Source organism: Chanodichthys erythropterus, chromosome 10 (assembly GCF_024489055.1).
Source record: "Chanodichthys erythropterus isolate Z2021 chromosome 10, ASM2448905v1, whole genome shotgun sequence".
NCBI lineage: Eukaryota > Metazoa > Chordata > Actinopteri > Cypriniformes > Xenocyprididae > Chanodichthys > Chanodichthys erythropterus.
Window position 1 is genome coordinate 19,801,973 of NC_090230.1, and position 24,115 is coordinate 19,826,087.

General features: G+C 35.6%; 1 protein-coding gene across 2 annotated transcripts in view; it reads left to right on the forward strand.

Annotated features, from left to right (window-relative positions):
• LOC137027851 (insulin receptor-like) overlaps nucleotides 1-24,115 on the forward strand; it is a 76,815-nt gene that overhangs the window by 46,399 nt on the left and 6,301 nt on the right. For both annotated transcript variants that reach the window (XM_067396427.1, XM_067396428.1), the window contains exons 3-20: nucleotides 10,253-10,574; nucleotides 14,501-14,640; nucleotides 15,659-15,803; nucleotides 16,040-16,254; nucleotides 16,335-16,461; nucleotides 16,647-16,894; nucleotides 17,338-17,505; nucleotides 17,616-17,814; nucleotides 19,936-20,210; nucleotides 20,303-20,451; nucleotides 20,806-20,962; nucleotides 21,040-21,133; nucleotides 21,214-21,281; nucleotides 21,847-22,076; nucleotides 22,155-22,265; nucleotides 22,479-22,638; nucleotides 22,723-22,852; nucleotides 23,234-23,368. In XM_067396427.1, the coding sequence (XP_067252528.1) occupies nucleotides 10,253-10,574; nucleotides 14,501-14,640; nucleotides 15,659-15,803; nucleotides 16,040-16,254; nucleotides 16,335-16,461; nucleotides 16,647-16,894; nucleotides 17,338-17,505; nucleotides 17,616-17,814; nucleotides 19,936-20,210; nucleotides 20,303-20,451; nucleotides 20,806-20,962; nucleotides 21,040-21,133; nucleotides 21,214-21,281; nucleotides 21,847-22,076; nucleotides 22,155-22,265; nucleotides 22,479-22,638; nucleotides 22,723-22,852; nucleotides 23,234-23,368 (3,073 nt within the window). The remainder of the gene's footprint in view (nucleotides 1-10,252; nucleotides 10,575-14,500; nucleotides 14,641-15,658; nucleotides 15,804-16,039; nucleotides 16,255-16,334; nucleotides 16,462-16,646; nucleotides 16,895-17,337; nucleotides 17,506-17,615; nucleotides 17,815-19,935; nucleotides 20,211-20,302; nucleotides 20,452-20,805; nucleotides 20,963-21,039; nucleotides 21,134-21,213; nucleotides 21,282-21,846; nucleotides 22,077-22,154; nucleotides 22,266-22,478; nucleotides 22,639-22,722; nucleotides 22,853-23,233; nucleotides 23,369-24,115) is intronic.

A 24,115-nucleotide genomic window follows, 5' to 3' on the forward strand; every position in this document is an offset into this window, starting at 1 on the left:
AATCTCACGCACTCTTTTGGATTTATTTTATCTCCGTTCTCTGTTAACCTTCCCACTAGAGTAGTCCAGCCAAAAAAAAAAAAAAAAGGCAAAGACGAAGGCTCAAGATTTGTTTTCCCTGCTGTCCTCATTTGGCACGGTGATTTGGAACGCCGCAATTCCACCTGCAAAAAGGCCACCCTGAATCCCAGACATTCTCTGAGTTCGGATTCTCTTCGTTTGTTCATTTGAGAAGATAATGGCCTATTCAGTTTGCTTTACGGCTGAAAAATATGCCCTGTTCATGACTAGCTCTTTTAAACTGAGCTGATCTAGTTACATGGATTAAGCAATTTTTTTTTTTTTTTCGCCAAAGTCCAATACATACGGCATTATGGGTAGGTTAAGAGGCTAAGCTATTTCAAGCAAGTATATTGGTTTCCTTAACATAGGTTGCTTACAAAAAGTTGGCAACCAAATCCGTCTTTTAAACCAATGGATGGACTGTACATTTCTCGAATTTCACATTTTTTCCGTCTGTTTTGTAACATTCACGTCTTCTCAACAGCGCCTCTCCTGATGAGACTGTCTCTGTGCAGATTGAATTGTAATCATTTCCCCTTCTCCCAGATGATATTCATGGTTCTGTCTGTCATCAGAGTGTCAAGTCCAGCTTGCCCCATTCTAGACCCAAAGGAGAAGTGGGAAAAGTTTTCAGCAATGGCGGCAGGGACAGCCATTGGACACTGATTTTTGTCATCACCTTTGCGTTTCTTGTGTAAAAAATTTTATTGTAACTATTCGTAGAATTATTACATTTGTAAACTCGTGAACAAATTGAAAGATTTTAACCGTAAAGGGCCTTCACACTGAATGCGATAATTGGGCGCAAATGTTCGTCGCGATGGCGCTCTAGAATTAAAACCATAGATCTCTATGGAGATATTCACACCCGGTGCGAACAATCGTAGCATGAAAAAAATAGATTTTTTTCATCCAGTGTGTAGACTTTTTTCCTCGTCGCCTGCTGAAGCACCGGGCCGTCCAACTAGATTTGAGCTTATGCCTCGTTTCCACCAAGCGGTACGGTACAGTACGCAATTTTTGTCAGAAGTTGTGAATGGTACCTTAATTCCGAACTGTACTGTACCACATTTTTGGGACTCTTCCTTTGGGGTACATGAACCCTAAGGAGATCTATTGTTTCGTGTTCAACCTGAAAGCTATGTTCGTCAGCGATTCGCCTTGCTTTATCACGTCACATTCAGTGTGAGAGGGCCTTAACTCCTGAGTTGAATGATTAATTAAAAGAAATGGTTCATACATTTCATGAACAAACTGGTCTTTTTTTAGTTATTAAAAAACATACAACGCAACCAGAGATGTCCAATTCACAACCAGATGACTCTCATGAACCGATCCTTTTTGTCAGTCAAAAACACATATCTCTAACTCTGACTACAATGGTTGCACTGTATGTTTTGGTTTCACTGAAAAGAATCGGCTTATGAGTTATTTGTTCGCGAATTAGACTACATTGGTCACGGTGCGTGTTATTGTGTTCAGGGGTGTCCAATCCTGCTTCTGGAGGGCCACTGTCCTGCACAGTTTAGCTCCAACTCCAGTTAAACACACCTGAACCAGCTAATCAAGGTTTTTAGGCATACTGGAAGGAAGTTGTGGTAAGTTGGAGCTAAATTCTGCAGGACAGTGGCCCTCCAGGACCGAGTTTGGACACCCCTGCTCTATAGAAAGAGGTTTAGTTGCCATTATTTGTGGTATGCTACTGTTTGGTCTTATCCCTTTCAATTTAGACTGGATAAAGTATCACTTTTTTTACACTCAATAATTTGGACAAATATTATGGAGCTATGCATATGCAATCTCGTTCAGAAGAGCAGGCAGAGACAGAGCGATAGACCATGACTCACTGTAAGAACAGCTGCTGTGAGTAACCTTTTCCCGACACATGCCCTCACTGAAGAACCATCTAGATAACAGGTGACTTTCTGTTCTTCTGCTGGAACCTTTAATTGAATCAAAGTTTCGTCCACAGAACACCCTGCATGGCCTTGATGGTCTGTTTGTCCCCTGCTTATGGCTGCCTTAATCAAATTTTTGTCATTGACCAGAAGCTGGTGTCAAAACGCCATTAGATTAACATTAGGAGAGTGTTGTTTTTTTTGATTGGCCTAATCAGATTTTGTCACTTTGGTTGCAAAGAGACGCTAACCTTTGCATGTTTTTGTTGTTGTTGTTGTTTTTTAGTTCACCTGCTCAAGGCATTTGAGCCTATCCTGCTGGTCACCTGTGACCGTAATGCAAGTTAGCATGTTAAAGTCTACATTGATGAGTTAATTGTTCAGTGGTCTGGCCGTAAAGGATAGTGTTTAATTGCCAGATATGGAGGGGAAAACCCAAAATCGCAATGTGAGAAATGGGTCTCAAAACACTTCCTTGTCATGCTTCTTGGCTAAAATGCCTCTTAAAGGAATATTGGCCCAAAACCAAGGTTACAGTAATTCTCTTACAATGGAAGTGAATGCAGAACTGTGTAGCTAATCATTTTATCCCACAACTTGCACTTTCATTCATTTTTCTATATTTTTTGAGCAAAAAAAATCCTATTTTTTACCCCTTTTTAAGGGTTTATGGCATTGCGTTATATTAACACTTTCCCTCCCATTGACAGAATTTTCCATCATTTATGAGACATCGCTGTTCATGTTTTAACTCTTATATGGTAGGGGGCGCTATTAAGCAATTTCTGAAAGAGCACTGAATTTCTGGATCAAAACAATTACACACAGTAGTCTTTGAAGAAAAAAAAAAAGATTTTCTTGCTTTTTTTTATGCAACATTTTAAACTTAGCCATATTCAAGTGTTAATACATGAAGCTAGAATAAAACATTTTTTTATTTTGTTTAAAAGCAGAGGCTCTGTCTTTCTTTTGATATATTGCATGTTCAGGTATTCATACAGCAAAATATTTTGGGGGCCATTCCATTTTTATGGAAATGATCAAAAACGTTGGCGTTGGTTAGAACAATATTTTTTCAACTTAATTTTATTATTTACTTCAGTTTTATTAATTTAATTCAGTTTTATTAATATTCTTAATTACTAATATTACATATTACTGACAAAAATATGAAAATCACTTTTATACGGTTATAATAATAATCAAAATGCCACAGAGAGGCTTCCTTTTTCATTTTATTTTTCAAGTTTTTCTTTAAAATCATGTTCAAATTTTATATCACTAGCAAAATTGTGAATATTTAGATTTAGCCCAGCTACACAGCTGATAATATCATGATGATAATATATATTTTTAATATATATATTATAATATATTTTTAATGTATTTTTACTGTCACCAAATCTTATATTATAAGATTTGGTGACAGTAAAATTATAATAAAATAAGCATAATTTTTACAGTCATTTTAGGTTTTATTTTTGCATTTTCATGGCAACAAATTTGTAAAATTAGATATAACTACACAGAAAGCGTTAGTAAGTGTTTTGTTTTTAAATTGAAATCATGTTAACTCATTGTTTATGTCTTGTGGCTAATCAATGTGTATTTTAACTTTTATGGACTGGTCCCATTTACTTCCTTTGTAGGTGCCTCATCATATATGTTTTTTAAAGAAAACAAGGGATGAGTGAAAATTAATTTTTGTGTTAACCAACATTATACCACAAACTCTTTGCTGAAAATCATTGTTTTTACCTTCCAAGTACATGGTTGAATTCTTTGGACCAATTTTTAGACATTGCGCAATGCAAACGTGAACATGCTTTGATGCAAAACTTGGCGCCCAACATGGGGAGACTTTCAAAATGAGCACAAACCGAAGAAGACTAATCAACTAGGAATGAATATTAATCCGTGTGAATCCCACTCCTTTCGCTTAAATGAGTCCAGTTCTATTTGGAAAATGGCAAGAGGAGTGTTGTATCTTTTTTTTGTTGGCTAAGTGACATGGACGCTCTGCCCTTGCTCATGTGTTTGCCGTTCAGGTGTTGTGGGATGTGCGTTCATGAAAGACACTCCCACAACTTGCCCAAGCAGGTCCATGGCTCACTCCTGCGCTGAAGTTTGCACACTCCCACCCTCAAAGTGCAAAATAATGTCCTCCGATCGATCAGTTGGGTTTCAATGAACTACTGTATTCCTTTCAATCTCCAAAGACTTCCTTGTGCGTCTGCAAACGTTTAATTGTTTTTGCTTGTGAACTCCTTGGAATTTATGACACTGATACCGAATCACCTTTGCACTTCCTGTTCACCTGCATTGTGTAATCTGGTGATATCAGCTGCCTCAACGACTCTTCTAAAGCTTGTTTTTGTTTGTCGAGTTCTTGGACCGATGAACCTTGAATGACGGGTCACCCGGCCAGTGTGTTTGTCACATTTATTCCAGGGCAAGGTTATGTAAACAAAATGCTTTGATGCTTTCGGCCGTGTTCCAGTGCTTTCTTTCTTTCTTTCCTTCCTTCCTTCTAACCGTGTGACTCCGGCGCCTCGAGCCTTTCTTCCCTCCCATATTTACGGGTTTGTTTTGTTTATATTTCTACACCTCCCCTCCCCCGTCTTCCTCGCTCTGCCTCAGCTCTCGTAAGCCGCACGCCTCTGAACAAATCATCAGTAGCGTTTACAGTAAATCTTTTGAGGCCCGAGACATGTGAGAGCGGCCAAATATAGTAAAACGCCATCCAACTGCACCAGCATGGACGTGTGAATGCATTAGCGTGTTTTTATGGGGAATCCACATGAGTTCCCAGTGAATGCTGGCCCGTGACCTCAGAGTGAATATAGGGAAGCGTGTTTATGATTCGTGTCGCCCACAGATGTCACTAGGGCTCAGCAATGCAACTAAATCAATTATGTCTTGATATTTTTCAGCCTTTGGATGATATTCAGTCTAGACGTGTATTTGCTCTGCCTTAAAAAGTGGGATTTTTACCAAGTAGTCATTTTTTCCTTTTATTTAGTGAAAAACAAACTGGACTTTTACTTTATTGAGAATATATTTGGCAATAAAGGAAGGTATTTAAGATGATAAAATGTCTTTTTAATACTATTATATATATTTTTTTACTAATTAAATGTTGTTGACAAAAAATACTATAAAAAAATATATTATATTATATTGTATTATAATATAAAAAATGTCAATTATTTTATATATATATATATATATATATATATATATATATATATATATATATATATATATATATATATATATATATATATATATATATATATATATAAAAAATTTTTAAATGGCAAAAAAGTAAGGTATTTAAGATAAAATGTATCTTTATTATTATTTATTAATACTTTTAATTGTCATGTATAATTATGGTCTTTTTACTAATATTAAATATTGTTGACCAAAAATACTACAAATAAATATTGTATTATAATATAAAAAAATTCAATTATTATATTATATTTAATAAATTGGCAATAAAGGTATTTTAAGATGATAAAATATATTTTTTATTATTTATTAATACTATTATGCATTGTAAAATTATATATTTTTTACTAATATTAAATGTTGACCAAAAATACAATAACAAATATTATTATATTTTATTGTATTATAATATAATAAAAAATGGTAACAAAGGAATGAATTTAAGATGATAAAATGTATTTTTGTTATTATTTATTAACACTATTACACTATTATTACTATTGTATTATATTTTATTTAATGTTAATATAATTATTGTATTATTTTATATTGTTTTATAATATTAAAAACTGGCAAATTAATACCATCATATTTAGCCCAGCATAACACCTGTGGTATTAGCACAGGTGTTATACTGGGCTAAATATGATGGTATTAATTTGCCAGTTTTTAATAATTTAAATTAAATTTTTATATTATTTTTATATTTTTATATATATATATATATATATATATATATATATATATATATATATATATATATATATATATATATATATATATATATATATATATATATATATATTATATATATATATATATATATATATTATCATTAATCATTCATTATTTTTTAAATCTGATTCAAATTTTATTGTGCTAGCAAAATTGTGATTTACTGTATTCATATTTGGCTCAACAACACCTGCTTTAATGTGTTTTTTTTTTTTTTTTTTTTTTATAATCGATTGCGAATCGAATTCAATCCTTAGTTTGCTGACATCAGGTTTTTTGACATATTTAAAGGTTAGGATTTTAAAGAGAGGGGCGTGTGGTTACATAATTAAACAGATATAATGATAATGCTAAATTAAATGCATCATAAAACTTTTTAAACGTGTATATTAATTTTAATACACAATAATTTTGATAGCCAATGAAAGAGATAGAGATCAGACACAATGCTTATGAATGAAAGCAGGAGGGACTACAAAGGCCGCAGAGAGAAGAGAGGGATCAACCTTGGGGAGATGCCGTGGAGGAGGGAGGGGGGTTTGTGCAGGGTTACACTGTCCGCAATCGCTGGTGTATGTGAGGAATGCTGCGAAAGTGGAGGCTGCGCCCGTCTGCATGCTCGCTCCTGCCTGTCCTCGTGTATTCTGGCGTTCCCTCTGCATCCGTCTGCCGCCTGTCTGCCGGCGCGTCGGGGGTTAACGCTGGGCGGATATCTCTCTCTGTTAGAAGAGGCCATTGAATGGCTGCCTTCCACGGACAGCAAAAACATTGGTTAAGGGTGAGGGCGGATCTGAGGCTGCTGCGGAAATATGGACTGGATCTGGAGCTGGATGAACTGTTGTGGTGTGCGTAAACGTGGTTGGGCCTTGCAAATGGAAGCAGACTGTTTTTTATTTTTTTATTTTGTACTAATAAAAGTCTTTGTTTTTACTAATATTAAATATTATTGGCCAAAAATACTAAAAGTACTATTTTTATGTTATAATAAGATTTATAAAATGAAGACCAACTTTATTCATCTTTCTTTTGTAAATCTGATTCAAATTTTTTATCACTATTACAAATTAATTATATAGATATTATATGTAATTATGTAAATATTATATACTTATAATCATCTTATATAAGCTTTATAATGATTCATATGAATAAATGTTTTGTATTCATCATCCTTTTTTAATCTGATTTAAAATAAATATCACTAAACAAATTGTGAAAATTCATATTTGGCCCAGTGTAATGCCTGCTTTGAGTTTATTATTAGACATTAATAACATTTAAAAAATGTAAGCAGACACAGTATTAGTTGGTGCATAGATTATTCCTACTTTGCTGACTTCAAGTTTCCGGACATATTTTCGAAGGGCAGGATTTTGGTTTGTGGTTATAATGTCAAACAGGCAGACAGTGGTTTAATATGCTTGTTTAGGTGTTTTACACACCTCAGTCTGACATATTGAGAATTTGGTTTCTTTCTTTTAGTCTTACTTTTTCTGCCTCTTTTCTGCTTTGAATGCATTCTAGACTTCCCCCTATAATCCCTGTCACCTATTTGGTGCTCCTTCTTATTTCAGTCAGGCAGTGGTATGGTCCGCCCTGTTGCTGACAGGCAGAAGGGTCCATGTTGTTTTGCTCCTGTGGGGCGCCCAGTGTCACATGATGGACTGGTTTATAGCACTAATGAAGTCCAACAGATTTGCCTGCACGCTGTAACCTGGAAGGCCGGCTGTGTCCGACATCTCCCACTGAACTCGTGTCAGGAAGAGGCGTTTCTGTTCTGGCTGAATTTAATGATGGGTTGCATTGACACACTGTGCTCCATGTTTACATGCTTAGATGGGTCTTTTATATAAATGTGGTTTTGATTTATTGTCTTATTTATTATAACTAATTTTAAAAGTAATTGTTTTTATTAATTAATTAATTTGTTAATTTGTGTATATATACTTAAACAAAATTTATGTTAAAAAAATCATTAAATTTCTTAAATTTATGTAGAACGGTTTACATTGAATAGAACGTTTAATTGAATGTTAGGATTAGTATTAACCAACACAACACGCATACAATCGTGGTGCTCTCGTGAACGTGCGTTGGAGATCAATATTTTGTAAATAAAGTGGTAAAATGATTTTTTGCGCAAACAAAGCACTCGCATCAGGTTAATCCATTGGGTTCACATGGAGTAGTAATTTAATGATGTCTTTACTACCTTTCTGGGGCTTGAAAGTGGTAGTTGCGTAGCTGTCAACGGAGGAACAGAAGCATCTCAGATTTCATCAAAAACATCTTAATATGTGTTCTGAAGATGAACGAAAGTCTTACAGGTTTGGAACTACATTAGGGTGAGTAATTAATGACAGAAGTTTCATTTTTGAGTGAACTAACCCTTTAAAAATAGGCAACAAATTTTACTTTTTTTTTTTTTTTTTACTTCTGGTCCATTTCAACATACTAGAAATGGAAAGTCAAGCACATTGCATTGTGGGATAAAACTCAAGTGTGAGCTTTGTGCTCTGAAAATGTGTATGTCGTTGTTGTACTACTGCTACTGTTGTAGCGTGCTATTCTTGACATGCTTCTGGAACACGCTGTGTCTTTGTTGTGGTCTAGCAGGCGGATAGTGTGAGTGTGAGATGAGGAAGATGACTTACAGACTGCTGTATTCATTTATTCTTGCACCCTGCGATGCACAAGCTTCACTTCCAGATGGCCCTGCGGCCAAACACGACTCTGAATCACTTCCTTCCTGCTGATTAAAGGCGCAGAACGATGCCACTGACCTCAGATCTCCTTTTTGTGGATCTTATCCATGATTTTATCACATTTGGTTTCATTAACGTGATGTTGCGGTCGATATACGTTGGTAAGATTGTTTATTTCAGCACAAAGGAATAATGTTTTCCTTAAGGGTAAAAATGTAACTAATAGAGATTGCCATGCTTCCCCAGTTGATTGATATTTCAGAAAATTTTTTTTGCAATTCTTAATGTAATGTTTAAAATATGGAAATGAGGCATGACATAATTAAATATGTACTAATTTGAACATTGCATAAAGCCAAAATTCTTCTCAGAGGTTTTACAGAGGTCATCACTAGTGGTAAACCGATATCACTGTGACCGATATTTGCATTTTTGAAGTATTGCCATTGGCTGTTAAGTTTCTGCTTGGCTGTTAAGTGTTGGAAGCAGACTTTTATTTTGGCAGCGCTGACAACACAGCGCCTTTCAGAGTCATTTCACTCGGAGGCCATCTTTGAAGCACCTCTAAACTTTACCAGTTGACGATTGGCTCTTTAATTTAAAAGGTGGGACTTATTCCGCCATATTGCGCATTGCACCTTCTCCAGTTCATAGTAATATGAGTGCACCATCTTTGTATATCTAAAGTCTTTGGCCTGAATGCAGATGCACAGGAGCTTATTCTCCATCTTCATTATTTTACTGTCTAATAAATTATTAGACGAGCTGTTGAACAAAGAAAGTAAATGGTATATGGAAAAAGTATTATAACATTGTCTTTCCTGTTATTAGTAATAGAACACAGACATTTCAAACTATGTTCCACAATATCCAATTGACAGCTATCATGGCATATTCATGTCATATTTACTGTGTACTCTTTGTAAAATTAGCACTATCTGGTCTTTATTTGAGAAAATCTGATTCCCATTACTTTCCTTTTTTATAAAAGTATTAGGTGTCTATCCAGAGTATGAATCTGTTTACATATTTTTTTTGTCGTCATTTTTTACGTGTTATTTTCCAGTTATCTATAAATTAGTAAATATGTAAAATGAAAATATATTCGATTGCCGTAGTTGTTATGGATGTTATTTACAACCATTAAATGAAATCACATTTAGCCTATTGGTTTTATATCTAGTTATCACTCCATGAATCAGAAAATACTGTCAACAACCAGAAAAATAACCATTTTCACTGTTTCAGGGATAAATGTGGCATATGATGCATGAATAAACACCTCTGTAAAAACTGTCAGAATATAGAGAGGAATAAAACTGTAAAGTAAGTAAGTTCTGCTGAAATGAAAGAAAAAATAATCATTTTGGGAAAACAGCCTTTAAAGATATGGATTGTAGTTGAAATCTACAGATGCAAATAGATTAGGTGCAATAAAATAAACAATTAAGTGTATTTTGAATGTTTTCTTTCCACTAGTCTGAAACAATATTTTATGGAAAGCCCAAAATCTCAAAACTGAGCAGTGCAAAAAGTGAAAAACATTGTATTTGCCTGTAATAAAATGAATCTAATAAGTTATCTGTGTTCTTTTCTCCCTTTCTCCCATCACAGTTTGTCCTTCCGAATGTGTCCACGGTGCCTGTACCCCCCATAAGGAGTGCTGTCATGATCAGTGTCTGGGCGGCTGCTCTGTGCCAGGGAACGCAACCAAATGCGTAGCTTGTCGCAACTTCCTGTTTGGCGAGGCCTGCGTGGAGCGCTGCCCGCCGGGCTACTACACCTTCAAGGGATGGCGCTGCGTGTCCTTAAAATTCTGCCAGGACCTCCACAACCAGTGCAAGGGCAAGAGCGGTGACTGCCACGAGTACGTCATCCACAACGGGGCCTGTATCCCAGAATGCCCGTCTGGATACACCACCATGAATTCCACCACGTACGTACTGGCTTTTGTTTTTAAATAAATGCAAATACATGAGCCACACTGCCAACTGTTAAACAGCATTAACTTTACATTCAACTCAACTCGGATTTTGCTCTGATTTAGACGAGGAAGAGTAGGAAAGAAAGAGACTTAGGAGCTCCATGGTAGATGAACAAATCACAAGAGAAGATAGAGTTGAATTAAAAGGCAGAGACGGTCGTGAGGAGATGCTTTTGTCCACGGCAGGGAATATATCAGGGAATGTTAACAGCAAGAATAAGTCTAGCATTCAGAAGTGAGTCTCAAAAGGTCACAGGTCACATTTCACCATGAAATCGCAAGGAAAAGTAAGAAATAATTTTCTGAATTTGAAAGAAAATAAAGCCTTTTTAAGGAATATATATATGACAGTTAAACAGTTTTCTCTCTAAATTCTTACTAGCATAAAGTATCTAGAAATTTTATTTTTTGTAATAATTATTCTCAATGGTGATTCTTATTACTGTAATACATGAATTATTGAATGTATAACAGTAAACAAATATTAACTTTAAATTAATTTCAAATTAAATATGGTTGAATTATGATGTTATATAATTAATAAAATTTAGTTAAGATATTAATTTATTTAACAAATTAAATGTTAATTTTAATATTTTAATTAAAATATAATATATCACAATATAAAAATCTTAAAAAAAAATTAAAAAAAAACTTTTTGAGTTTTTCTCATAAATGAGAAATTAATCGTCGCTTAATTGTCATGGAAATATTGCCACAATACTAAAAAGTGTAAAAAAAAAAAATGAAGCAAAACTATAACTTCCTCTTTTAAAAAATTTTTTAAATGAAATTTGACATGCATGTGTTCTTGACAGATTTTTTTTTCCCTCTTATAAATGACTAAATCATGTGCTGCAGGCATGAAGCAGCAGTTTCTGGTTAAGGCTGTGATTTGTTTTGGTCGTTTAGCAAATTAATGAACCGGTTGTCACGCTCAACTTGACCGGGAGAAGATATAACTGTTCTGGAAGTATCATAACATCGTTTAGTCTTTTCGTCAGTCACGGTAAATTGAAAACGAGCAGATTATAATGGCCGATGTCAAGTGTTAAGAGTGTGATAAAATGCCACCCTGATTATTCCAACACAGTCATTTGCAATCCGGCTGGATTTGTCAAGCCAAGGGGAAGTATAATGAGCCAAACCAAAACAACATTGCGTGTAGGAAAGCGACATTAGCGGCCGTTTTTCTTTTTTTTCCTTTTTTTTTTTTTTGAGCCCTAGTCTGTTTGGCTGGCCCAGGAATGTCCGGAAGCTCCCGCACACGCTGGCTCGCACGTCCAGCTTCATGTGTGGGAATTATTAACGCACAAATAAACAGAGAATTAACACTGCGAACGGGAGTGAAGCGCAGCCTCATGGGAACAATGGCAGCCTTTGTTTGCGTTCACTGGGGTCTCGGGGCCTTTAAAAAGGTGGCCTTTGGATTCCTTTGTCTCCACGTCGGAGCGCTGCAGTTGCGGAAGCTTGATGAGATCTCAGTTTTCCAGGAATTTTGTTTTGAAGTGACGTCATTCGCTTGTTTTTTTCGTCCGGCCACCTTTCGCCTTTGTGGGAGGCAGTCATGCGGCGGTAAGGCCCGTTTCGTAACAGTGAGCCCCATCCTTCCCTGTTATTTTCCAAATGAGAAGACTGAGCAACGGGGACCAAGATTCACAGGCAACTGAACGTAATATGAAGGGGTTAAATCTGCACTGTGTGGAACTCCAAAACTGGAAAGGGAATTAAAGAGTGGGATTATGCGTTTAAAAACACTCATTTGTGAATGAACTGATGCTCCTCTTGTGTTTCTGTGGGTTCTTTGGTTGTTTTGGGGGTTTCAAATAAATGAATTGCTGAAATGTGTGATGCTGTTGAGTATTTCTTATAGTGGCAGTTAAAGGTTAAGACTGAAGGCCCCCGATATACTCATGGCAAAGTTCTTTTTGATTCTTTGTTTAGGGGTAAAAGAAAGTTCGAAATAGTATAATATGAATCCCAGTATAAACAAATGACTGTTATGAGACATTATTTTTTTTAAAGGTGCCCTAGAATCAAAAATTGAATTTACCTTGGCATAGTTGAATAACAAGAGTTCAGTACATTGGAATGACATACAGTGAGTTTCAAACTCCATTGCTTTTTCCTTCTTATGTAAATCTCATTTGTTTAAAAGACCTCCGAAAAATAGGCGAATCTCAATGTACGCCCCCAATATTTGCATATGCCAGCCCATGATCAAGGCATTAGACAAGGGCAGCCAGTATTAACATCTGGATCTGTGCACAGCTGAATCATCAGACTAGGTAAGCAAGCAAGAACAACAGCGAAAACTGTCAGATGGAGCAATAATAACTGACATGATCCATGATATCTTGATATTTTTAGTGATATTTGTAAATTGTCTTTCTAAATGTTTCATTAGCATGTTGCTAATGTACTGTTAAATGTGGTTAAAGTTACCATCGTTTATTACTGTATTCATGGAGACGAGAGCCGTCGCTATTTTCATTTTTAAACACGTGCAGTCTGTATAATTCACAAACACAACTTCATTCTTTATAAATCTCTCCAAGTGTAGCATTAGCCGTTAGCTCCTCGGAGCACTATCAAACTCATTCAGAATCAAATGTAAACATCCAAATAAATACTTTACCCACATGATCCGACGCATGCATGCAGTATGCATGACGAACATCTTGTAAAGATCTATTTGAGGGTTATATTAGCTGTGTGAACTTTGTAAATGCACTGTATTATAGTCGAGAGCTCAGGAGGCAGGGAGTGCGCGATTTAAAGGGGCCGCGCAGCCTGAATCGGTGCATAGTTAATGATGCCCCAAAACAGGCAGTTAAAAAAATTTATTGAAAAAAATCTATGGGGTATTTTGAGCTGAAACTTCACAGACACATTCAGGGGACACCTTAGACTTATATTACATCTTGTAAAAACTGGTTCTAGGGCACCTTTAAAGCAAATCAAACAGCTTATGAATAAAATGACAATTTGTAGTTCAAGATGAATGAGTTTTTAATGCATTTATGCACCTAAAAAAAGTCTAAGACACCTTTCATCTAACAACTTAGAAAAGGGCAGTCGAATTGAATGATATATAGGCCTATCCTATATATTAGACACACACACATTCACATATAGTATATAGTCTGGCATTCTTGCCCTGTTTATGGTGGAATCAGATAAGAAAGTGTAATATGAAAGCTCTGAATTAATTTGGAAAAATAGCAGTGAATTCCTCTCACCCATTGCTGCATTTTAGCAAGATTTGAGTGAGATTACATAATGTTACTCTCTTGTTAAAAAGTGATCAAATTTTTACAGAATTATACAGATCAGCTGCTTCGCAGGGATTCATTACACAATTATTTCCCTCCTTTCCACGGTATCTTTCAGTGCAATTGCCGATTCTTGCGTCAAAAGGCCTCGTCTTCAGAGTTGTCTCTTCATATGAGACAGTCAGAGCGGGCGTTTGCCGTGATGCGGAGCTTGCATACTGCAAGGCCAACACAACTATCTGTGGTATTTTGTTTGGTCTCAGTGGGATTGTTTTCATGTTTGCCCTCAGTGGACCTTTCCTTTCAGATGCATTGCTGCATTGCAGCTTTAGTGGAGCACACAATACCGTTACACCGTATTTGGGATCGTTCCAAACACAACAACAGCGCAGGTGACATGAGGGAACAATGTGTTTGGGCCTGAGGCAATCGCAATCACAATCGTGAAAAGTCATGCCAGCTGGTGACATCATTGTGAATGCATGTTTAAAGCAACAGTCAGGCGTGTCTGAAAGCCGTTACTCCCTTTGAACGTCTTCAGGCTTGCTCTCGTGGTTTCGTCTTCACCTATTGCTCTTAATTAAAAACATGTCATGCTTTCAGGTTGAACTGCACGCCATGTGCCGGACGATGTCCCAAACTGTGTACGGGGGTGAAGACGGTGGACTCGGTCATGGCCGCTCAGGCTCTGCGGGGCTGTACGGTGCTCAACGGCAGTCTGATCATCAAGATCAGTGGAGGAAGTGAGTATTGTACACTTTGAAATGTTTTTGTAAGCATATATTCACGCATTTACATTAATTTTGTGTTTTTATATATATATATATATATATATATATATATATATATAATAGAATACTAATATAGAATACTAAGAATTGTTTTATGCAAAACCATGAAATACTTACTGCAGAAGTTATTTGAACTCCAAAGGATCATTTGCACATTTCCTGCCTTAGTTTTACTCATTCATTTTAAAAATAGAAAAGCAACTGTAGCAATTAATAAAAATAGAAATTATTAAAGAATAATATACAATTTTAATTAAATAAAAAAATACATTAAACAACAGAATATTAAAATTAAATGGCTAACAATAATAATGATATATAACAGTTAATAATAAATCCACGTTATAATAAGTATAATGCATATTTACAAATAAAAATATATTTATGATATATATTACACATTTTTTATATATTTATATATTTATGGATTTTTTAGATGAAAACAAGATTTTATTTACATGAATATTGTCAGTTTTTTTATTTTGATATTACATATTTTGTAATATTTCAAAAGATTCTTTGTAATATGTTTATTTTTGCTTATTTTAGCCAAATTTCTGAGTTTTCCTAATACTAAGAATTGTAGAGTTTTATATACAAAACCATAAAAAATGCTTGTCGGACAAATTATTAGAACTCCAATTAAACAACAAAATATAAAAATTATTTTAGTATATTTATTTTAATAAAATAGACATTTTAATACTAGTAGTAATAGTAATTAAAAGTGTTTGTTACAAAAAATATTTAGAAATACATAAGACAATTATTCAATTGAGCATCATTATGCACATCTATTTTAAATATCTGGTTGCTATGATTGACCAATTAGTGTCAAGTATTTCAGATATGTCAGATTTCAGAAGTTTTTAGCATACAGTAGTGTGTATATCTAAATAGCAGTATGTGTATGTGCATGAAATAGTGTGAAGTTACTGATGCAAATGAAAACTCGTCTTCTGTTCCTTAGACAATATCGCAGCAGAGCTGGAGGCCAGTCTGGGTCAGCTGGAGGAGATCACAGGCTACCTGAGCATCCGCAGAGCCTACGCTCTCGTCTCCCTCTCCTTCCTCCGCAAGCTGCGTGTCATTCGCGGTGAAATGCTGGAAGCAGGGTAAGACGCCACTGCTGAGCTGTATTGTTGGGGTTACAAGTGACTTACTTTGTCATGATTTTTTTATTTTTTTATTTGCCAATGTCGTGTTCTCAGCACTGTCAAAATAAAAGTCTGCTTCTGAGACACTGGCCAATGCCGATAATTAAAAAAAAAAAAAAAAAAAAAGCCAAATATCGGCCGATATATATCGTCAACCACTAGTAATTTGCATTGTGTATCATTGTTCTTTTTAGGAACTACTCGTTCTACGCCATGGACAACCAGAACTTGCGGCAGCTGTGGGATTGGTCCAAACACAACCTCACCATCCTCAACAGCAGGATGTTCTTCCTCCACAACACCAAACTCTGCAAGTCTGAGATCCTCCGGATGGAAGAAGTGACCGGGACCAAGGACAGGATCCCTAAAAACGAAATCAGCATCCCCGCTTATGGAGACCAGGCCTTCTGTAAGACCCACGGTGCTTTTGGTTTCACTGGAGCTTGAGCTTTATGTCAAACCAGAACTAATATTGACCCTCTCTTACAGGTGAGAACCAAGTTCTTAAATTTACACTAATCCGCACGACCCACGACAAGATCCTCATCAAGTGGGAGCCGTTCTGGCCCTCAGACTTCAGAGACCTGCTGGGATTCATGGTCTTCTATAAGGAAGCGTGAGTTGTTTTTTCATTATAAGTAATTTGTTTATTTAATTAGAATTAGTTAATACAAATTTTTTTAGCATGAAAGTACTTAGTTTCATACTATTTCATAATAATTAATAAAAAGTTCTGTGTGCTATGTAAATAAATTACGTCATCTAAGAAAGCATGAAAATCCATTTTCTTTTCCCATTCAGTCCTTATAGGAATGTGACAGAATATGACGGACAGGACGCCTGTGGCTCTAACAGTTGGGCGATAGCCGACGTGGAGCCTCCACAACGCGTCACCGAGGGCAATCAGATAGAGCCGGGTCATCTGATCATGCCTCTGAAGCCCTGGACCCAGTACGCCATCATGGTCAAAACCCAACTCGCCGCCTCTGATGACCATCAGGTCCGCGGGGCCAAAAGCGAGATCATCTACGTCCGCACCAACGCCACCAGTAAGTTGCAGCTGTCTGGGAACTGAGGACTGTCCTGCTTAATAAATGTATTATAAGTTGACAATAAGCATAAAATACAGGTTAAAAATGCATATTAATTTTATACATATATTCGTATTTTTAAAATAAATTAGAATTATAATTGTATGATACTTATAATTAAATTAAAATATAAATGTTATATAAGTAAATAAATGGATACATTATAATAAATACATATGATACAGGTTGGCAAAAATGCAAATAAATTTTTTAATAAATTATAATTGTACTACAATTATATAGAAATTAAAATTTAAATATGATTATATATTTAAGCAGCAGTTTCTTCTCAGTCCATCAGCCCTGTAGCGTGATGTGAATGAAATGACTCGTTAAAGCTTGTCATCTGAGAACCGAAACCTGAAGCGACGTTGTCCTGCTCTGTTTCTAATGTGTAACAGGACCCTCGGTACCACTGGACCCCACTTCCAGGTCCATCTCCTCCTCACAGATCATTCTCAAGTGGAAGCCACCCTCCGATCCCAACGGAAACATCACCCACTACATTATCTACTGCCAGAAGCAGAATGAGGACATCACGCACTACAAGTTCGACTACTGCCAGCAAGGTATATTACCAGTGTGTTGGTGTCCCTCCTGCAGCGATCAATGGATCCGCTTGTATGGTCAGACGTCCACAGCATAGTTGCTCATTAAGTTCTTTGCTTCCTCCATACAGGAATGAAAGTGCCGTCCCATACGCCTACACACCACGACACTGAAGAAGACCAGAAGGGGAACCAAACGGAGGTGCCCGATGAGAAGGGCCGCTGCTGCGCCTGCCCCAAAACAGAGACGCAACTGAAGAAAGAAGCCGAAGAGTCTGAGTTCCGCAAGACCTTTGAGAACTACCTCCACAATGAAGTGTTTGAAACCAGGTACACGGACTGATGTATTTATTACATTCCTTGTCATGGCATCAGCAGTAATTTCCTTAAATGACATTTTCATTTAGACTTAAAAATACAGAGTACATATGTCACATGTCACACCAGTTTGACTGTGTGTGTGTGTGTGTTTAAATACTTTTATATTATAATATATATATATATATATATATATATATATATATATATATATATTATAATATAAAAGTATTTAAAGTATATATATATATATAATTTTTTTTTTTCTTTCATTATTTTCATTTTTAATGTTATGGCAGATGACCAATAAGTAGTAAAGTTTTATTTTATATAATAATAATAATATTATATAAAAATATATATTATAATATAAAAGTATTTAAACACACACACACACACACACACACACACACACACACATATATATAAGTTAAAATAAGTTAAGTAAAAATATATCAAAATATTAAAAATTTCTGAATCATTTTTGGTTTGACTGTATTATTTATATTAAAACATTTAATGTGTACAATTGTATAAAATATTTGTGTACAATATTTTTTTTCAGGATTATTTGATAAATAGAAAGTTCAAAAGAACAGTGTTTATCTGAAATCTAATCTTTTGTAACATTATAAATGTCTTTACTGCCACTTTTGATTGATTTAATGCATCCTTGCTGAATAAAAGTATTCATTTCTTTAATTTCTTTTCAAAAAAATAAAAATAAAAATTCTTACTGACCCCAAACTTTTGAACGGTAGTGTATAATGCTACAGAAGCTTTGTATTTCAGATAAATGCTGTTCTTTTGAACTTTCTATTCATCAAGGAATCCCGAGAAAAAAAGTACACAACTGTTTTCAACATTGAAAATAATCATAAATGTTTATTGAGCAGCAAATCAGCATATTAGAATGATTTCTGAAGGATCATGTGACACTGAAGACTGGAGTAATGATGCTGAAAATTCAGCTTTGCATCACAGGAATAAATTACTTTGTCAAATATATTTAAATAGTACACAGTTATTTTAAATTGTAATAATATTTCACAATATTATTGTTTTTTACTGTATTTTTAATTAAATAAATGTAGCCTTGGTGAGCAGACGAAACTTCTTTTAAAAAAACATTAAAAACATTAGTGGTTCCAAACTTTTGGACTGTACTGTATATATAAAATCAGCTATTTATTTAATATTTTATATATTTTATTATACTTATAATACAATTATGTTTTATTTATATTTTATTGCGGCTTTATTTCAAATAATAAAAGTTTTAATATTTGTTCTAATACTTTTAATGGTTTTATAATTTTATAATTCTGTTTTATCAGCTATATAATCAGCTATTTATTTAATGCTTATTTTATTTTTTATTATTATTAATACAATTATAAGAAATTATCATTTGTATTAAAATTTATAAAATTTATATATTTTTTTTCAGCCTTTATCAAATGTATTTATTACAATTAATCACTTTTTAGAGTTCATTTTATATCACTATTTTGAATGTCACAGCAGAGGACTACATAATTGCTCCCAATTGTAACCATTTTATAACCCAGTTTTAATGCAGAAAAACAAAGAGTGATACGGTCTACCCATCTGCCACATTAATCATTCTGTACATGGTACACCGTGTGCATGTCCTTTCTGAAGCGTGCTGTGGTTTAATGGTTTCTGTCCATTTTTCTCTGTAAGCACCATCCCATAAGGATTTTCTTATGTGCCAGTCTGGAACGCTGCCATGAGGACTGGTATCTTGCTGTGGTTTAATCCTGTGCTGAGTCCCATGAATAGATTGCTGTAGTATTAAATGGGTCCTTTCTGTTCTGTTGAATATCAAGGGTCTATAGCGCCATCTACTGGTTCATAGCTTAATTGATTTGCACGGTCCACATTGCAGCTTATTCTGCCCAAGAAATGCCTACTTAGACAGAAAGTGACAATTTGACCTTGTAAACTATTGATTTTACAGTAAATATTGCCATTACAATATAGTTTTTTAAAGCTGGCCAGAAAACACTACTAACACTTCATTAATTAGCATTAGAGCTAAAACAGTTGGGGTGTTTATTTAGGTCTGTTCAGTCTGGCTGAAACTCAGTTTTCACTGTCAACCCGCAGACCCCACCGACGGCGCCGTTCAGTGGGCGTAGCCAATGCTACTTTGCCGAATTTTGCAATCACACCGTCCAGCCTGCCCAACTTTGCCACCACTTTAAGCCCAGAGGACAAGAGCCCGAAGATGGTGTTCAAAGCCAGCTCCAAAGAGACCACGGTCATCTCCGACCTGCTCCACTTCACCAGCTACCAGATCGAGATCCAGGCCTGCAACCACCCCTCAGACCAGAGCCGCTGCAGCATGCCTACATACGTCAATGCCCGCACGCTGCCTGAACGTAAGACCTCCGGACCACATTTTACATAAAATAGGATACAGAAAGGTTTGGATTCATGTTGTAATGTGTGGACTTGCTGTTAATGTTCTTAGAAAAAGCAGATAACGTTGTCGGGCCAGTGACTCACGAATTTCTTCCTGAAGAACCGGAATTCGTCTATATCAAATGGAAGGAACCAAGAGCACCCAATGGCATGATCATACTATATGAAATCAAGTTCTTGAGGATGTCAGATAACTATGTAGGTGTTTAATTAATTCTAAAGAAATTCAGTATTTCTAAATGTAAAAAAATATACATACACATATACAACAAATAAATATATATTTATCTATTCATATATTGCAAAATAAGTTTTAAATAATTTTAAAAATATTTAATGTTTTTAAAAATAAATGTAATATTTTATGTAGTATTATTTAATATTTTTATATATTTAAAAATGATTTGTATAAAATATTTATAATATAATATACAAATAATTTTTTGGTGTGTGTGTGTGTTTATTAAATGCACTGCACCTTCCCTGTATTGCAGTATGTAAACTATTTTATGGCTTTGGTTAATTTTTTCTTTCCAATTTCTTGTCCCTCAGGAGGATCAAATCTGTGTGTCCAGAATCACTTATGAGAAAAATCATGGCTGTCGATTAAGAGTAGGGCATCCTGGGAATTACAGTGTGAGAATCCGCGCGACCTCGCTGGCCGGCAACGGTTCCTGGACGGAGCCTATGTACCTCTTTGTTCAAGACAGTAAGCTTTACTGTTTGTTTTGTTTAGTTTTTTCTGTTAATTTGGACACTTCAGTCTCTAATATACATGTTTTGCAGAGGAAATGAACATGAAAATCATCATCGGCCCGGTCATCTGCTTCATTGTACTGCTGTTTCTGGCCAGTACAGTCTTTATTGTCCTTAAGAAGAAGTATGTACAAGATACTCTTAAATCAAGCCCTTATTTGTCATATAGACAGTGCTCTCATGATTTTTTTTTTTTTTTCCAAGACAAACTGAAGGACCGACTGGCCCATTAATTGCTTCTTCAAACCCTGAATACTTAAGTGCAAATGATGGTAAGATTTTGGATGTAAACCAGTTAATAAAATTGATAATTAAAAGACTGTTATCAAATGTTGATAAATATGTGCTTATATATATTATGTTTATATCTTATACACTTATATTTTATTAAATAAAAACAATACATTTTACTAAACAAGTATGAATAAAATAAGCTTAAATAAAATCCTGGAAATAAAATCTGGCATCTTTATACAATTATCAAAGAAATAGAAAGAAATGTCCAAATCACTGTAATGAAACATATATTTAGATTATTATATTTAAATTTTAGCTTTAATTTCATGCAGAGCAACAATAAAATCTTGTAAATAAAGTAATATAAGCAATATAATAAAAAATATGGTGTATATTTACTTATTTTTGTTTTATTTTAAAGCTTTCTTTTTTTCTTTTTTTGATAAGCAAAACACAAAATAATAAAATATAGGAATTACAGTTTACTTAAATTAGTTGAAATAAACTGAACATCCAAAATAGTTGTTGGTTGTAGCACTATCAAATCAAATGTGTCCACCTCTGCTATGTGATAGTAATGCTGAGTTTGTGTGTTCGCAGTGTACATCCCAGACGAATGGGAGGTGCCTCGGGAGAAGATCAATGTTTTGAGAGAGCTCGGTCAGGGATCGTTCGGAATGGTGTATGAAGGCATCGCTAAAGACATTGTGAAGGGTGAGCCGGAGACACGAGTGGCTGTGAAAACTGTCAACGAGTCTGCGAGTCTACGTGAGAGGATCGAGTTCCTTAATGAGGCTTCTGTCATGAAAGCATTTAGCTGCCATCATGTGGTGAGTGTAGATGTCCTTGTGAACGGCAAAATATCAAGGTGAAAAAAACTTGTCTAAATGTTCGACGTGTTTGCCTAGGTCCGCTTGCTTGGTGTGGTATCTAAGGGGCAACCATCATTGGTCGTGATGGAATTGATGACGCATGGTGATCTGAAAAGCTACCTGCGTAGCCTGAGACCTGATTCTGAAGTAAGACGTCCTGTTGTAGAACGACAACTTATCCCCAATTGTTGTATCCCGGACGAGCCCCCAATTTTGTTAGCCCTCACTGAGAGCATTATAACTGTATGCTAAATAACCCAGTTTCCCTTCAGATTCAATGACTCTACGAAATATCACTGTCAATAATTAACAGTAGCCTTTGGAGTTGTCATTGATTTAATGTTTTGTTTTGTTTTTCAGAATAACCCAGGCCGTCCACCACCAACCCTGAAGGAGATGATCCAAATGGCAGCGGAGATAGCAGATGGCATGGCATACCTCAACGCTAAAAAGTTTGTCCACAGAGACCTTGCTGCCAGAAACTGCATGGTGGCTGAAGATTACACTGTGAAAATTGGAGGTAAGCAGACTAGAATTGAGCCTATTTGGAGTCAGACCTGAGGTTCAAAGTGTGAAACATCTTGATTTTGAATTTTTGTTGCAGATTTCGGTATGACACGAGATATCTATGAGACTGATTATTATCGCAAGGGCGGGAAAGGCTTACTGCCTGTCAGATGGATGGCGCCAGAGTCCCTAAAAGATGGCGTTTTCACCGCTCACTCTGACTGCTGGTGGGTATTTCTTTGGACTTATGTGGGATTTTTTGCTAACCAGGTTTCCAGAAGAACAGTTATATCACCTGCAAGAGACTAGTCAAGAAATGTCTTGCCAATCCTGTTAGGTGTCCAATCCTGTTCCTGGAGGGCCACTATCCTGCTGAGTTTAGCCCAATTTAATAGACCTAAATCAGCAAATGAATGTATTTGAGATTGCTAGAAACTCCCAGGCAAGGGTGTTGAGCTAAAGTCTGCTGGACATTGTCCCTACAGGAGTAGGATTGGACACAACCCTGGGTTAGAGGACAGAGAGGTTCCATCAAAATGAACGGATATGTGGACTGGCCCAGGTTATTGAGTTGGCAGTACAGTAATTAAAAATCTGTCCACTTCCAGGTCTTTTGGAGTGGTATTATGGGAGATCAACACACTTGCTGAGCAGCCTTACCAGGGACTGTCCAATGAGCAAGTGCTCAAGTTTGTCATGGATGGAGGATACCTGGACAGACCAGAGAACTGTCCGGAGAGAATGTAAGTACTGATGTGGAGGTTAAGTCTGCTGAAAAGACTTATCTTAGAACATTATGAACTTAGCTGGCTGACCAAGCAGATTTTGCTGTTTTATCCTAACATGTTTATGTTCCCAGTATCTAAAACCAGTGAATGACAGTGACAGAAATTAAAGGTGCTATCAACGTTTTTTTACAAGATGTAATATAAGTCTAAGGTGTCCACTGAATGTGTCTGTGAACTTGCAGCTCAAAATACCCCATAGATTTATTGAATAAATTTTTTAACTGCCTATTTTGAGGCATAATTAGAAATGCGCAGATTCATGCTGCGGCCCCTTTAAATTGCGCGCTCTCCGCCCTCCTGAGCTCTCGACTCTATCATTGCATAAACAAAGTTCACACAGCTAATATATCCCTCAAAATGCATCTTTACAAAGTGTTCGTCATGCAGCATGTCTAATCGCGTAAGTATGGTATTTATTTGGATGTTTACATTGATTCTGAATGAGTTTGAGGCTATGTTCCGTGGCTAACGGGCTAATGCTACACTGTTGGAGAGATTTATAAAGAATGAAGTTGTGTTTATGAATTATACAGACTGCAGGTGTTTAAAAATGAAAATAGTGACGGCTCTCTTGTCTCTGTGAATACAGTAATAAACGATGGTAACTTTAACCACATCTAACAGTACATTAGCAACATGCTAACGAAACATTTAGAAAGACAATTCACAAATATCACTAAAAATATCATGATATCATGGATC